The sequence below is a fragment of the Prinia subflava genome, chromosome 2 (genome assembly GCF_021018805.1).
Source record: "Prinia subflava isolate CZ2003 ecotype Zambia chromosome 2, Cam_Psub_1.2, whole genome shotgun sequence".
Classification (NCBI taxonomy): Eukaryota; Metazoa; Chordata; class Aves; order Passeriformes; family Cisticolidae; genus Prinia; species Prinia subflava.
In genome coordinates, this window is record NC_086248.1 from 55,280,007 (window position 1) to 55,297,792 (window position 17,786).

At 38.8% G+C, this 17,786-nt stretch overlaps 1 protein-coding gene across 2 annotated transcripts in view; it reads right to left on the reverse strand.

The window, feature by feature from the left end:
• Positions 1 to 3,482: 3,482 nt before the first annotated feature.
• MED23 (mediator complex subunit 23) overlaps positions 3,483 to 17,786 on the reverse strand; it is a 39,094-nt gene continuing 24,790 nt past the window's right edge. For both annotated transcript variants that reach the window (XM_063390021.1, XM_063390023.1), the window contains 12 exons: positions 17,390 to 17,514; positions 16,703 to 16,908; positions 15,380 to 15,560; positions 12,892 to 13,062; positions 11,458 to 11,674; positions 10,400 to 10,636; positions 9,136 to 9,301; positions 8,116 to 8,188; positions 6,732 to 6,946; positions 6,090 to 6,210; positions 5,264 to 5,395; positions 3,483 to 4,592 (listed from right to left, as the gene is read on the reverse strand). In XM_063390021.1, coding sequence (XP_063246091.1) covers positions 4,419 to 4,592; positions 5,264 to 5,395; positions 6,090 to 6,210; positions 6,732 to 6,946; positions 8,116 to 8,188; positions 9,136 to 9,301; positions 10,400 to 10,636; positions 11,458 to 11,674; positions 12,892 to 13,062; positions 15,380 to 15,560; positions 16,703 to 16,908; positions 17,390 to 17,514 — 2,018 coding nt within the window. In that variant the 3' untranslated portion in view covers positions 3,483 to 4,418. The remainder of the gene's footprint in view (positions 4,593 to 5,263; positions 5,396 to 6,089; positions 6,211 to 6,731; positions 6,947 to 8,115; positions 8,189 to 9,135; positions 9,302 to 10,399; positions 10,637 to 11,457; positions 11,675 to 12,891; positions 13,063 to 15,379; positions 15,561 to 16,702; positions 16,909 to 17,389; positions 17,515 to 17,786) is intronic.

The window sequence follows — 17,786 nt, forward strand, 5'->3', positions numbered from 1 at the left end:
TCACCCCTTCAAACAAAGGTTTCTTTTAATTGAAATGATTGTAAGAATGGATGATGTCTCTGATTATGGCTAACAGCAGCTGCACAAGTGAATAAATAGAGGGGTTGGATGGAAACCTCTCCATGTTGGATTTCTGGATCCTGAACCAGAAAAAGAATGCTTAGAGTGCTTGTATTGGCTGAAGGAACAAAGGCATAGAGAAAGCCAAAAATATTCACCACCTTTTAGAACTGCAGAGATATTACCCCTGTTTGGTTCACCTTCAGAAAAGCCTGCATGGTTTCAGGTGCAGCTGGCCAAGCCACAGGTATCCATTTATCTCCTAAAAAGCCTTTGTGCTAAAAATCAAACTCTAATATGTGCTTCTTACCTACTGCCTTTTTTTTTTTTTTTTTTTTTTTTTTTTTTTTAGGTGATCAGGTACAAAATTCTGTCATCAAATCTGGTAGCTGTTGCATGAATCAAGTGATTGGCTTTTATAAAAAAATAATCTGAGACAATTCTGAAAGACTAAAAATCTCTGTATCTATTGGGAAGATTTTGCAAATCCCATAGCTCTCTGGGGTCCTAAAGCAAGCTTTTGAGGAAGATAAATAAAACATATTTCAAACATCAAGGACAACAATGTAATGCCACCCCTATGTTGTCAAATATTGGATAAAAATATTGGTAGATCCAAGGAAGATCTGAGTGTTCAGAATATTGCATTATACTCAGAAACAGTTGAAGACCCGATTATATTTTTTGAAGAAATCTCCCTCTGGTGGCTAAAAAGGGAATTCAAACTTTTCCTGACCTTTTTTTTTTTTTTTTTTTTTTTTTTTTTTTTTTTAGGTTAGGAGTCTGTTGACTCAGCCGATCACATTCTAATAGACTTTCAAGTCTTACTTAATCAATACTCTCTGTGAGAGTCAAATGGGATGAAGGAAGTCTGGCACTATTGTGTCTCTTCCATACTGGCTACCTGCAATCTGAAATACAAAACAAAAACTAAAAGTCAAACCCCAAACCTCACTACTCTCAATTACTTTGATCGGTTCCAGCAGACGGACAAATTTTGACTGACATATTTTGAATTTTAAACCCCAGCCATATGACAGCCATAATCAATAATAATGCCTGAAATTACAGTATTATTTTGTCTTGCTGTGCTAGCATTTTAGAAAGTGAATTTGGTTAGCTGGATTTTAAAGGGCAAGGTGTTAAACTCAAAGCAAGCATCAATAAAATTGATTTTTAGACCAGTACTGCTGCTGAAAATGCAAATGTAGATTCATTGCAGAAGAGATACCTTATTCCAACCAGTGAGGGTTAAACACCTTCAGAAACTTGGTGAGTTTCTTTGCAGAGAAAGAGTGTGCATGCTGGGAAGAACAGATGGTCTTCCTTTGCATTTTGCAACATATAGAAAATGTAAATCCCTAATCCTACTAGGTGAGCAAGGGTCCCAATTCATAGCACCATTAGTGGGATGCACAGCCTTTAAGCTCTGGGACAAAAGTTCAAATCTAGTCCAGTGATGAAACCTAAGTTTTTCATTGATTTGCCAGTGCCAGTCCAGTTAAGGCAAATCTCACCCCCATAATGCCAGTCCAGGGTTCCAAAGTCAGCTTAACATAACTGCACATGTGGCAAAGACAGAGAGCACAATGAGGGAGCTTTAAAGAATTCCATCAGCTTTCAGGATTTGCTACTGATGACAGTGGCAATCCAGCTTCTCAGTACACCCTCTGAAATCCCTGTGACTGAAAACAGGTGCTAGTTTAAACATTAAAACGGCTGACACATGAAGTGCCTACACTATTTCAATATGAAATAATTCAGAAAGATGCTCAGAAGAACAGTTAGAACGCAGAATAGCAACAGAACACACTCTTTCTACAAGCTTTTCTATTCACTTGCTGCAAAAAGTGCTTAGGAAGAGAAATCTTACTGCCAAGAAGTCTGCAAACGCACAGAATTTTGCTTCTTGGGTCTGCTCAGAAAGCCTATGGGAAGGCCTGCACAGAACAGCTCACTGGATTTTTGGAGACCAACTGTTTGACCAATTATTATTTGTTAGTTTTGTTATCAAAATGGAGCCAAATGGCACTAGAGTGACTTGACTCTGGAATGGAATACAAGATGTTTAAAAACAAACACAGAATCATAAAATTAAGGGGTGAAAAGAACTTTAAGATCATCAAGTCGACCAAGCACCTCTGCATTCGCCACTAAACCACATTTCCAAGTGCCACACCCATGAGCTTATTGAACCTCAGTGATGGTGATTCCATTCAGCAGTGCATTTCAGTGCATGAGCAACCCTCCAGTGAAGGAATTTTTCCTAATATCAAATCTCAAACTCGAAACCTCTCCTGGCACAACTTGACACTATTTCCTCTTGTCTTGTCACTTGCTACTCAGGAGAAGAGACCAACCCCCACCACACTACAGCCTCCTTTCAGGCAGCTGTAGAGAGCCATGAGGTCTCTACAGCCCCTGAGCCTCCTCTTGTCCAAGTTATCAACCCCAGCTCCCTCAGCTGCTCTTTGCAAGACTCCAGACCATTCACGGCTCCGTTGCTCTTCTCTGGATGCTCCAGCTCCTCAATGTCTTGTAGTGAGGGGCTGAGAACCAAACACAGGATTTGAGGTGTGGCCTCCCCCGTGCTGAGTACTACGGGCACTGTAGTATCGCAGTATCCTGCTGAGTCCTGGGCAGGATACACTACTCCTGATTCATGCCAGGATGCCATTGGCCTCCTTGGGCACCTGGGCACAGCTGGCTTGTGTTCAGTTGCTGTCACCAGCACCCCAGGTGCTTTTCTGCAGAGCAGCTTTCCAGCCCCTCTGCCCCAGCCTGCAGCACAGCAAGGGCGGATGTGACCCAAGTGCAGGACGTGGCACTTGGCCTTCCTGAACCTCGGACAGTTGGCTTCAGACCATGGATCCAGCCTTTCCAGACCCCCCTGCAGAGCCTTCGTGCCCTCCAGAAGGACAACCTTCCTCCCTAACTTGGTGTCACCTGTGACCTGCCTCAGGGTGACCTTGATCCCTTTGTCCAGATTTGATACAGACATTAAGCAGGACTGCCCCCAACTCTGAGCTCTGAATGCCACTTGTGACCGGCTACCAGGGTACAGCATAAATATGCAAATGTGGTTTTCTGGCAGAATACAAGTTCATTAAAGAGCACTCACAGTTGTTACTCGAATTACACTTGGCAGAATTTAGGATCCAAGTACAAGAATAGCAAAAAAACAGACTTAAGAACTTCCACCCACTGAGTCAGCAACTTCTTTCCATACTGTTTTAGAGAGATATAAATCAGATCGGACCTGAGTTTATTAATCTGGGCTCTATTTGTAACATGTTAAAACTGTCATTAATAGTTAATAAGCTGATAGAGAACTTAGGACATGGAATTATCCTTGCTATGGTCAATCCTTATTTTTAAGGTAATAAGTATGGAAAAGAAATAAACTTAACAATACTAATACAGACTTTTAAACTGTGGATTTTTTTTAATTAAAAATTTGTCCAAAAAGGTGAGTATTTACAAAACATTGAGACTTTCAATTCTATTATCAAAACCTGCTGAGGCCAATACACATAAATCCTAAAGCAGAATATTATACAAATCCAAAATAAAGTAAGATCAGTAAAATTGATGTGATTGACTTAATAAAAACTACACCATTTCCCAAATAGGAAAGATCAAATATGAACCAGCACAGCTTGAAGTGAACATGCAGACTTTCAACAGATTCATTGGAGACAGCCTCTGGGGTGTAATCCAACAGTCTAGTAACTGACACTACATCAAACCCATTGAGGTGTGTTTAATGAAATCTGTACACACAAAATTTACAAATATTTTCAAAGGTTCATTCTTAGTCTTTGGAAAGATGCCATAATTAATTCAATAAAATTGATGCAGTCTCTCTGTCTAGGAGCGTTTCTGTATAAGGGCTTAAACTGTCTGCCCAAAAGACAAAAAGGATTAAAACTCCTCTGTTGGATGAAAAAATAGAAATTTTTAATAAGGCAGAACCCAGATTTTAAAAGGCTGTTTTACACACTCGGAGTCCTTTCATATCACAGGCAGAAAAAAGGAAAAATCCAGATAACTCAACCCAGGACAGGGAGCAGAATATGGTAAACTCTTCAAAAATCCATGCATTTGCTTGCAGAGGATCTTTACTCAGTGCTTTCAGAAAAAGGCAACACATCCCTTATCTAGTGTCTAGCGTAAACAGCTAAAAAGACCGGCATGCAGAGCTAGGCAGCTTCATGATGCAAAAGAAATCAAAGCAGAAGTCTGTACGTGGTTCTCTGTCCTTTTATGAAGCATGCCAGATTTCAGATCAGATGCTGCTTCACTGTGCTCAGTAAGAGGAGGAAGCCCTCACACCACGGCCAGCCCAGCACCTCCTTTCACTGGGTTACTGGCAAAGCCACGTTGACGGGCACCTGGCTGGGCTGCTGTGCTGGGGACCCATTGCTGAGAGGCTGCTGGGGAACAGCAGCTGGCTCCATTTTGCTGATGTGCGTTATGAAGCGCAGCCGAAGTTTCAAAGCTGGCCTTAGATTACAAATTATCTTCTCTACCTGTTTTAAAAAAAGAAGAAAATGCATTCAGTAAAAAACAGGAGTAGTTTTACATGCCACTACTGTACACAAACATCACATTAGCACAACAGAAAATGGAAGAAGATATAGTAAACAGAGGTATTTACATGAATATTTTATTTAAATTTATTTATTTATTTTGGACCTCTACTGATAACCAATCTTAAAAATCCCTTCCTGTTGTAAGAGTTATGCACCAAAACCTTGTAAACAAGTCACACAACTGACATTTTAAAGATGCATACAGTTATAAACCAGAGATAAATTGAGTGAATGATTTTTCACTGAACATGAAGGAAATCTTCCTTTTGTCATACGTCAAGTTAAACTTTGAAGAAATAGATTTAAATGAATAAAAGTTATGAAATATCCAATCACTTTACTTCTAGTGATACCTCTAATATTAGTATTTAAAGCACTCTGAAGCTGTATCTTAAATTTCAGACTACATAAATTAATCTTGCAATCTGAGATACCTAATCTACTCCATCTGAAGCTTTTCCTGCACCAACTTCCTACTTTGTATAGAGACTAATCAACTGTTAAAACAAGTTGTTGTACTGCTACCTATGGAAAATAGTCCACAAAAAGACTAAGTTACTATATAGGAAGAAAGATAACTGAAGTATTAATATCTACTGTTTACTTACTTGGTCTTTCACACTGTCTCCTGTAAACATGTATTTCATATGATACAAGAAATCACAAATGGGATCCATGTAGTTCAGGTGGGAGCTGTACCGATCTGCATTCAGGAGCATTTCATAAAATGCCACTCCAATCTATTTCCACGGAAACAAAGAGCAGCCCAAATGAAAACAGGTTTTATGATGCTTTAGATTAACAATATAATAAGTATGTAGTCTTTTGAAGTAGCTATGATTCCTAACAATTTACTTTCTTAGAGAGACGAATAGACAGGTCTAGGTCATGCCACTATGCTTCATTAAATGATTCCCAAGTTAAGCTCCTCTTTCTAGCAGGGTCTCTGATATATGACATTTTTCAGCTCATCTGCCTACTGGTGAGCTCCATCTCTTTTTTCCTCCCTTAACCTTATCCACACTGACATGAATGTAAGAAACAGTGCATGTTCCTCCATCCTCACAATTCACCTCTTACATACTCCCTTCCAGGCAGTATGTCTGACGTACATTTTGAAAGTAGTTTGAGAGCTACTACTCAAAATTGTAGTAGAAAAAGAAAAGAAAGAAAGCATCTATTGCTTGATATTTCTGGAGGTTTATTTCTTTTCTTGCTTAAAAAGAAATGTACTAGATGTTTTATCCAACAAGATTTCAGTTAATGAGATAAGGTGAATACCAACTCAGCAATTCAAACCCTTGCAATCACTGTTTAATTTGTACAGAATTTAATTCTGAATACTTATTAAAGACTTCTATCCCATTCTGATTCATGAGTTAGTTGCAAAAGTAAAATAATACAGTATAAAGCAAACCATGAGCCAGACATTACCTCTATCATGCACCGTGTCCTCTCCTGCTGGAAGCGTTGCAGGAAAGGACCAACGAGGTGGTAAACATAGAGCAACTGGAACTCTGTTTTCACAATGGGTATCAACGCTTCCGTGAGGAACCTGCAGTATGTCAAGACATGTACTACATCAATCATGTACTACATTGGTTATTTGGGCTTCTTTATTTCTTCCACCTGTACCAAATTCTAGCCAAGACATCACAGCGTCTCTCACAGATTTAGACCTTTATTTTAGAAAAAACAGTGTGCCTCTGCAAATATGAGCTATTCCAAATATTATTTCAGGGCAGCTCTAGAATTAAGAATAATATTTACTGTTTCAGTTGATGCTTTAGGAACGTGCTACCGTCCATGCTTTAAGAAAAATTTAAATTAGTAAAAGCATAAAAGCTAATTAGATTTAAAAGGGCTTATTAAAGGCAGTCACACCACAGGACAGCCCTAAAGCCTACAGACAACCAGAGTTATGTCAATGGAAGACTTGTGATCCATCTGGCAAGTCTTGGAGCTCCGATGTACATACTACTATGCCAGTGTAAGTGCTACAGATGGAGCTTTGATATCTACATTATGTGTGGAATTTAAAAGATTAATTACATTATCAAATATCACTACACCTACTTAGGAATGAGAGAAAGTTGTCCAATGCTGGAATGGTGCCAAACTGCATGTGCCAAAGCCAAAGTGTAGCTACAACTCATCTCAGAGTAAGACTGGTGACATGCTGTGAAGTCAAACAGCTGGAATGGGTAACCAACCCACTCTGTCTCCGATGTCAAACTGGGACTGTTGATGACATTCACAATGCAGTCATGGAGAACAATCCAGTATGGCTCCTGGGGAAAAAAAAATCAAAACAACAGAACAAACCCAAAATTTCAGAATTATAGAAGGAACATCACCTAAGACAATGCTTGCTCAGCTCCTTCTACTATTATTGCATTTCTAAAATGTGCATGTATAAATATATATGTCTATGTATATACAAGGCAGTTTTAAATGACATATGGTATATAAATGGTAGTTGATAACCACGTCTGATGAAGATGAAAATTTAAGACGTGAGATACAGAAAGCATCCGTGTTAATGGGGTATGGCACACTCAAGGGTGTGGCATTTGCAAGACATATCCCATGAATTTAATTATATAATCACCTGATATAAAGATCTCTAAAAGAAGCCAAGACAAGGCAAAAAGCCTTAGTGGAAGAGGTCTGAGAATTTTCTAGTCTTCTGAGTGCAGGCACAAACAGATCAAAAAATGAAAATGGAAACGGGAAATAAAACGCAGTACAAAAGACAACAGAATACAGACGAAAATGCAAGGAGAGGGAACAGGAAGAATAAGAAGCATTACAAAAATAATAAGGATTAAATTCATGTTGGCTTCCCTCCAAGAAGAGGAACTATTTTATTGGGGAAGAGAGGTCACAAGGGAAGGACAGCTGTGACACATACAAACAACACACATGGCAAGATCAAAATTACTCAGGCAGTCTTTGTCAAGTACCAAGAGTCATATTTTTGTCAATATTTGTCAATATTCACAAGATCAAAGTTTCTACTGATACACAAACTGCAGTACTGCAGACATTTTCTTCTGCAATCTTAGCCGCATCTCATTTACATGGTTTAAGAACTACAGGATGTGAAAATGCAAGCATTAATCAAAAAATAACTTCACATGAAAATCTTTATAGATCTGCCTATTACATAGCTCCAGTTCTCAATAACACACACATGGCGTTTAACAATGCATTTAAACTGGGGTGATTTACTTCTTTTCATCCTAGCCTCAAAACATAATAGAAACACAAGACACCTGGTCAATTTTTCTATGCTGGAGAAGTAGATTTTCCTCAAACATGCACACAGCCTTCTGAATAGCTTGCTGTGGAATCTACAGATGTTGGCTGTAAGTGCTTACAATGTACTCGAGAAAGATAATAAATGTTTCACGGAAGAATAATTTTTTTTATTTTAAAATACAACATATTGACTCACTGGTAAGGCTGTGATGATCAGTCCAATCGCATTCATCCAAGCTGTTATGTTCTCTCTTGGCACCAGGGGCTGACTAGAGACAAAGAAAAAGAAAACTAAAGCTCCCAAGTACACAACTGCAATTCATGCTTCTTGTGAATCTAAGAGACCATGTGTACTTACACCAAGAACGTTTGTCAAGTTGAGAGAACTACAGAAATACACTCAGGTATTTACAAGAGCCAAAAGATGGTATAAATAATATTGGGATGTTGTGTGCAAAACTTTATTTGGGTGTGTTTTGCATTAGTAGCAGGTTTCCTTCAAAAGCTTCAAACTTTTTTCCTTAAGCTTTAGTGCCTAAGGGTTGTTTGACCCTTTATTGACTCCTTCCTTCCATATGCCCCACACAGAGCTAACAATAATATATTACTAAGCTGAATGATTTCAGTTTGTCACTGCTCAGTGAATAGCTACAAGAATACCAGGTCCCGTCTCTCACTGCTGTTTATTTCAGTGGTTCCCAAGAAGCAGCTATGGGTCAAATTTAATGCATCATGACAAAAGGTCAGCCTTGGCACACTATTGTTTCAAAGTACCTCTGGATCTACATCAGCATCAGGAAGATTCAGAGTCCTGCCAATGATTCCAGTCCCCTTCTGTGCACTCAAAAAAGCTGTGATATCAGCTGATGAGATGTCCTCTTCTCAGCCTAGCTGATAGAACAGACTTTCTCCAGGCTTTCTTGCTGAACCCCATGGGTAAGATTTCTGTCTGTGTGAGGTTTTACCTCAAACTCCTATGGGCATCATGCCACATCAACCATTTCTGAAGCACACAATCACTATACCACAGGAATCTTACACGTGCTTTTTCTGTTTGATCCCTGTCACCTTGTTTGTCATCCAAAAATACTTTATATATAAAATGTTATCTATGTACACCTAAATTTTTTTTTAAAAGAAAATTAGTATCACCCACTACCTTAGCAATCTCTAATTACGATATATTGCAGAAAACCATTTCAGAAAGCCAGCATACCTCTTGAGCACAACATTCAGCAGAGCATTGCCCACCTCCTTCCCTGGAACAGCCAGAGCCATGAGCTCAACACAGGTAACATGCAGAGCATGGGCAGCTGGGTTAGGAAACTCATTGAATCTCCAGTCACAATTTGGAAATGGGCCAGGCGACTTGCCTGCCATAGGTGGCAATGGTTAAGGAAAAAAATGCTGCCCCAACAGAGACAAGTATAAGCAACACAGTGATTAAAAACTGATGCACATACCACATACTAAACTGAACTGAAAATCACTGAAAACAAGTAGAACAACATTTCATTAAAAAAGAGACATACAGATGTATGAATATAAGATGCTGATAATCATTGAAGGACTGCATGAATACACAGCTATAAATATATTAGACACACAAAGCCACGCAAAGGATAAACTTCACTGATTAAGAGGTGGAAAAAGTAACACCAGCCATCTCACTCACTGCCTGCTTCCAAGAGGAGAAAATATAAATAAGAGGAATTTTCTACTCCCATATTCAGAAACCATTAATTTGCTTCTCTGTAAGATCTTCTAGCAGACTTCTAGGGCGATAGTTTATGCAAAAGGTGCACCTGGCTTCGTCTCCAAAAATATTCCACTTTCCCAAACAAGACTTACTTACTTGAAATACATACAGAAAAGTTCTCCAGAGTTAACATTTGCATAAAAGCAGTGGTTTATACAATTTTAGCTTTCTTTGGAGACACCAAAGAGAATTCTTTTAAGTTACACATTTAAGAAAGGGAAGTTCAGGAGAAGGAGGGAAAGAACTTGTAACATCCTGAAAATTGGTCAAGTCTTGTAAAGCTGCTCCAGAAAGAAACCAAGGTCCAAGAAGATTCCTATTCTCTAATTTGCCAGCTATTTCCACATCTTAAATGTGGCAATGCTCTCAATATTTTATACTCCATAATACTAATAAATAGCATTAGAAAACAGTAATAGTAATCTCATTTTTGAAAAATTCTTTAAATACTCACACTTTGCATCAAGCTTATTTTTTTGACAATCAAAATTCAATCCAGAAAGCATTTTTGAATAAGCATAATTGTATTTGTCAGTGATGCTTAAACAGTGAAATATTTGTACAGCCATACTGCACTTCACTTTCACCATATCTTTTAAGATGTCTACTAGGGCAGCACATCCCTGTTTAGAATAATAAAGAAATTGAACCCTGTATTTTGATGAAATGAAGCTGTAAGACACTGTCACAGCTTACTTAAAGCAAACTTTTAGAAGGATATTGTCTACTAGTCTTCCAATGAGCTTGCAATAGTAAGCATCATCAGGAACCCATGGGTTCTCTTCTCGGGGGTTCATGGCACATTTGAGGTAAGTATCACTCAGACACCAGCCCAGTGGACGATTATCTTTGAGAGAGCCAATTATGGCATGAACGAGTTTTCTCTTGAGGTTTGTGCGCTCTCTCAGATGCCCCTCGTAATAATGAAGAGTGTTGTACAGGTAGGTCACTGGTCGGTCTGCCAAGGAGAAAGGGAAAACAATAAAAGCCAGAAATTACTTCCAGCATCACTATTTGTGGCAAATGAAACTAAAATTAAGAGCTCTGCAAGACTAAGTTGCGTTATTTAAAAACAGCATATCAGGAATTGATTTGTGTTCTTTATTTCAATATACTCTACAAACCCAGTTTTCCTTTGTTTTGTACATACCTCAGTGTTTGTGCAGAACAAAAGAAGTGGAACAAAGAAGGTCAGTATTACTAAACAGTTCATAACTTAATGGTAATATTAATATATTTGTAAGTAAACTGATTAACTGACAAACTGATTAACTGAGATATTAGGTAAGGCATTAGGTAAGAAGAATCCAGGTATGAAATGACAGTAAATAAACAAGTATTGTAAATTGTCTGAGCATAACATAGCAATGACACCTATAAAAAATTATTAAAGAAGTGCATTTCTAAAAGTATTCAAGTATCAGGTCAAGTTATTTCACTCTTAAGTTGGGGTAGAGAAAGGAACTCCTTTCCAACTATTTCAGTCTTGGTAAGAGGAAGTTTGTTAGGACACAGGTCCAAGTATTTACTACTAGAAGGGAATCGAAGGGAAAGTTGTGAAGGCAGCATGAATCAGCAAGAGATTTAAAACAAGTTCACTGTTAGTAAGCTGAAATTCACTAAATAGGAAATGCACTTCTCTGTGTAAATGTACACAGGCTGTAGAGAACAGGAAAGGAATAAGGCAATGCTGTGCTAACACATGAACATTATGAATGAAAGAGGTGGACATAACGATCACAACAGGAATATATCCAACTGCATTCATGGATAACTTACCATGGAATTTGTATAAACCTCCCAAATGATCCAATAAAGTTTCTAGTGATTTGGACACTGGAAGCAATTCCAGAAATCTATGAATTACAATGTCAAACACTGGCAGAAAGCGCAGGCATACATTTCCAAAATAAATCGGTAAGTACTGGGGCTGGATCTGAACTGGTGGATTCACTTGCTCTGCCAAGCCTTCAAAATACAGCTTTTCAGGGTATTTCTGCAAGGAAAGAAATCCACCAAAATCAAAATCTCTTTCTTTGTGATGGATTAAACTTTCACCATCTACATTGCTTTAAAAAGGCACTTCAGAACCCTTTTTGCCACATTTGAATTCAGTGCAGCTTACTGTAAGCTTACTGAAGAAAACTGAACTCTGACTTAAACTGTCTATTAGAATAGTGGATAGTATCTTCAAAAAAAAACCCCAGAACAAAGTTTCACCACCACTCAAAATGAGCATAAAAGAACATTCAACAATCCCAAAGCAAAGCTGAAAGCAGTCAGCACTAAAGTGTCCTTTGTCGTGTACTTGAAGAGAAAACCTAGGGGAAATCAGCACTGCTGGAAGTTTCTGCATCATATACTGAATTAGAACACTAGAAACAGCATGAATGAAATAATGCCCTGGGAAAGAACTACAGTGTGCTGAAATAACAGATGGGTACTGCTAAGGGCTGAACTCATGTTTTACCTGTGACTAAAAATTTCTACATGCCAGGTTGGGTGCAGTGACTGTGCAGCCATGTCAGAGCATTTCCCAGGCTCATTTGCTTCCCTGCTACTCTTACACTTCTGGGCACTGTCAAAACACTGTACAGCTAAGCCAATGGGCTAATATAGACCAAACAGCTCCTGCATCAAACTAGATGGCATGTACTGAGCTACATAACAGTTTGTGTGTATCTGTTCCATCTCAGTGTTTATCTTTTGACAGAACAGAACATTGGCACATCCTTCTCTAGCCAGTAGAAACCAGTATGTTTACAAGAGCATTAAAATCTCAGCAATTTTCTTCCCTAACATACCAGGCTAGCATGTTTTTGTCACACAGAGGATGGAAGAAGTTTTAATAATTAGAAGAAAATGTAGGTTTAACTATTGGTATAGTCATAAAACACCAGACAAAATACCTTCTCCCTGATGCACAACAGCTCTGTTCTAAGTGAATTTCAATATAACCAAGATTTTAAAGTTATTTGATTTAGATGAGCAAGAATGAACATCCAGCCAATTCTTAAGGTACTTCCATCTTTGAATATTATTGCAATATAATTTTAAAGTCATTACATACAGGGATTTATTATTTTCATACTAGCCTAAACAAATTATGGCTTATTAGGCAAGTCCAAAAATGATAAAGCTGTCCTGTAAATGATGGCTGATATTATTTCCGCAGAAATTATTACAATGAAAGAATATTATTATCTGTGATACCTTGTGGTAACTCATATGCTTTGTATGCCAGTCATTCTGCAGCCAGTGTTCAGGAGAATTCTCCTTCACAAAATCACTCACTCTGTTCCTGAAATCATTAGGCTTCAGTAAGAGTAATTGGATTATGAAGTAGCAAACTTGAGCTTCATTTCCTTCATGACTACGCATAGCCTTAAATGAAACAGATCAGATAACATGAAATTACAGTTGGCATTGCTGTCTGCTCTAAAGCCCCAAAACAACTGTAGCAACTAAATTTGCTACATCTGCACACAAATTCACACTGAATATATGGTCTTTTCAACTCTATTTTTCAAGTGAAGACATAAAAGAGGCATGTTCAATCCCTATCCCATTTTTCGTTGCATGGGCAAAAGGTCTTATAAACTCCCCAGTGATAGCACCTTCTCCAAGAATTCTCTTTTATCTGTCAGTTGTCTTATTGAAAATAACCAATTAAGTGACAATGAAGTTAAGATTGCTTTTAACCTCTGGCAACTCTGCCATGATTAGACTTTAGTCTGAAAACCAAATTAGAATTCAAACAACCAGCTTCACATTAAGATGAGATTCAAAACTAAATATAAAGGACAATTACTGAATGCAAATGTAGTTCTCTCTAGGAGAATACTGCTTTATTTTATAGGATAACATGAAAAGCAAGAGAATGCCATTTCTGTCTTTCTATTATGATGAAAGAGGCTGATTTCTAAGGAAAGAAAGGATACTTTAATGAGTACAAGATTTTCCATATGCTTGTGAATGAATCAATAGCATGCCATATCCTACCTACCTTTTAAGGCTGCAGGAATCACACAACCATAGAATCTTTTAGGGTAGAAAAGACCTTTAAGATCATTGTAAAGACCTTGAAGATCATGGAGTCCAACCATTAATTGAGCAGTGCCACTAAACCATGTCCTGAAGTGCCACATCTACACATCTTTTAACTATCTCCAGGGATGGTGACTCAACCACATCCCTGGGCAGCCTGTCCCAACTCTTGACAACTTGTTCAGTGGAAATATTTTTCTTAATATCTAATCCAGCACAACTTGATGCTGTTTCCTATTGTCCTATTGCCTTTCAATTCTACAGGAGAAGAGGCCAACCCCCACCTGGCTACATCCTCCTTTCAGGCAGTTGTAGAGAGCAATAAGGTCTTTCCTGAGCCTCCTTTTTTCCAGGTTAAACACCCCCAGCTCCCTCAGCTGCTCATCAAGATTTGTGCTCCAGACCCTTCACCAGCTCTGCTGCCCCTCTCTGGACATGCTCAATGTCTGTCTTGCAGTGAGGGGCCCAGAACTGCCCAGCCTGTAGCACTGCATGGGGCTGTGACCCAAGCGCAGGACCCAGCACCTGGCCTTGCTGAACTTCAGACAACTGGCCTCAGCCACCGATCCGGCCTGGCCAGGTCCCTCTGTGTTGGAGTCTAGAACATCCCTCTGGCCACCCTGGAGGGTCTGGAGACAGGACAGGGGGGTCTGGGATCTGTACAAGGAGGACACTGCCTCTGATCCCTGGCCATGGCAGTGAATGCCCACATTGTATGAAGAATCACAAGCTGAGAAAATTCAAAATAAGTAGTAGTTAGTTTATCATAGAATGTAAATGTAGAATCTAGGATTCTCAGTATATGGGGGTGAAGAGGCAAGATGGAGGAATTGGGGAGTGGCCCCTGTGCTCCTTGTTTTTGCTCTCGTCCCCCATTTTCTGCTGAGTTGGATTTTAGAGCTTGGTTTAGAGTAGAACAGACATGTTAGCATAGGTAGTAGGTATTGGTACAATTTTGTAAATAAAAGGTACATTGTGGACGGTGGTTGGGTCAGGGGTACTGTACATAAGGTGTGGGGCTCTCTGATCCGCCCAGTCCGCTGCGTGTCCTGCTCTGCTGGGGATGCCTCACAGAGCTGAGAAAGAACTAAGATAAGGTACCCTGCCAGGGAGGCCTGGCAGAGCTGAGAAAGGACTGAGATAATGAAGAATAAACAACCTTGGAAATGTGCACTGGCGGACTCAGCTTGTCATCTCTACCTCTGGTGTGAAACACTTAGGGCAAAGAGAAGACGAAAAACCTTAGTACCTCTGGGAACAGCAACCCAGAGGAAACTCCCAGGGAACAGCAACCCTGGGGGAACCCTTAGTACCTTGGGGAACAGCAACCCCAAGGAGAATCTCAGGGAATCAATAACCCTGAGACCTCTGCAGAGCCTAAACAACTGCACGGCTCTGAGGGCAGAGACCCAAACCACCAATCACAACATTTAATAACACCAGCTCAATGGTGGTTGCCAATAAATAGCCAAATGCCTCCCTGAAGACTCATAACTCTTAAGAGTTGGGATTTTATGTTGCTTAAAGAAGTAATTTACTTGTTATTGACTTAGCAAATAGTCACTATTTAAGACCAATCCATTTTTAAAAGATCGCTTTTAAAAGAAAGCAACACTGCATGAATTGTCATCTTATCTTCTGAAGATACACTTACCAAACAGAGTATCAACCTATCCAGTGTTACAATATTGTATTTCCACACCATGTCATTGAGAATCTCAATACATTTATTGAGCTGCTGTCCTCCTGCAGATGTAGAGAATTCATACACCAAGAAATCTGCAAATGTCCTGACATGTGCCACCAGAGCTCTGGCTCCAATTCTTTCTAACACTCTAGCACGGAAGGAAAAAAAAAAAGCAACAAGAAATTGTTACAGTTCCTAATGCATTTCTAGTGCATATCTATTTGATATGAGTAAGCAGGTTTTAACACAATTGTCTTGGGAAAACAACAACAACAACAACAACAACCACCAAACAAACAAAAAAACCCCACAAAAAACCCACAAACAAACAAAACCACCAAAAAACCAAAAACCAAAACAAACAAACAAAACCAAAATAACCCACACACACAAAAACCCACAAAAAAAACCCCCAAAAAACAAAAAAACAAAAAAACAAACCCACAAAAAAACACCCACCCAAAAAACCACAACCACAACAACAACACATTTCCCTCCCTCTTATCAACTGAAGGAAATGCCAAAGCAAAGCAAAACACCCCAACTTAAGAGCAAGAGAATTCCACAATCCAAATACCAATCAGGAGAAACGCTTCAGGTTCACCAATTTAATTTGCAGTATTCTGCCCAGAACCCATGCTTTACTTCTGCAATTTTAGCTCTGAGGACAACCTTCTGCAACTCAATTTTATTTTCCTACACCATGCACTTTAATACAGCCTCAGCATTATAAACAATTTCCTCATTGCATACAAGAGTAACACATGCTATTATAAATACTGTTTCAGCATACCTAGGAAGGACTGAAAAAAAAATCTACTTTTCACAGCTGGAATTGATGCTATATCTACCAGAAACAAATTTAAAAAACCCAGCTGATTATTACTCCTGTAATGAATTTTCATCTTAATCCAACATTTGTTTTTTTAAGAAATATTTGGCCTTTATTCATGTATAAAAGGCTAAGCAAATGAATGCTTTAGATTTTCTGTTTATTCTTTCAGATTGCCTGAAACACTGCTATTACAATTAAACTGCTTAATTTGAACACCTCACATCCCTGTTTCTCACCAGGAAAAATGTGCATTGCAGACCACTCCACAGTGGAACCAATCTTAAACACTGCACAATTATTATGGCATGCTGGCTACTGCCTAGCTCCACTCTCTTTTTCCATGCTATGCATGCTCCAAATTAATTTCAAGAACAAGCTGTTAATGCACAAGGCCTATGTCCTCAGAACTGCGAATGTTGCTTAATAACTTTGAAATAGCACCTTTTAAAGCTCACCTGTAACCAATTTGATTAATGTGATCAGTGTCTAACAACATCTTCCACAGGAGACAAAGGAAAAGCGGGGATGAACCTTGAGCAGAGAAGTGTGTGATTATTTCATTCTCACTGGTCATCGACTTCCACTTCCGGTATTCCTCTTCCACATTCTTCTTCAGATTAAAACGGCTCTCCTGAGGCACGTTGTTCTGCTTGAAGAACACCTGAAAGAAGTAGGCTTTGCTGTGATTGAGAGTCTACAATGAAACATTTAAACAAGATAATTTTGCCTGATTTTGCACTGTATGGGTTCCTACTTCCTTGTACCACACAGCCTACTAGGAGGGTTGTTATTTCACCACAGTGACTGCTTTGTCACTAGCAAAGCTATATGACAAACTGCCACAAGAAAAAAAGTTTTTTCCAACTTTTGATTCTATTTTTTAATTTTTAAACCATCTGATCAACCTTGCACCACAAATATCAGTTGACCAAATGTGACCTTAGAATACTCGAGAGGAATGTGGCGAACACATTTCTGAAGAAACAGCAATTTTACAATCATGCAGCATTCTTTAGGGACTTGAGATTAATGCAGTCTAGACAGGGGAAGAATCTCACCAACCCACAAAAGGCAAAGGATCTTGTTAAGAGAATAAATTCACCATATTTCCAACTGTAAAGTACTCATGTTTAAACTATTACCTGCAGAGGAGCTGGAAAACAGCTTAGTGTATGAGATGCCCAGTTATGTGGAGTGAAACTCATGATAGTCTGCAGTATGTCCTTGCACCAAGTTCCCTGAATTGAATCTGAGCCTGTGAAAAAGTCTAGAAAATGGATTGATGGTATTACAATTTCACACAAAACCATTTCTTATTGGTACTCCTTTTCTCATCATACACATCTAGGCTTTTCTAGTCCAGCACAGTTTCCGTTTTTTGTCCGACTTCTCCCAGCCCCTTTCTTTGACTTTATTTGCTCTATAGAAGATGCTGGATATTACCTTTTTTATGCTTTTAACAATAAGAAGATTATTTATAAGGTTTGAGCTAGAAATAAAGCAATCATGATTTTAACATTTTATATTTAATTTCCCGTA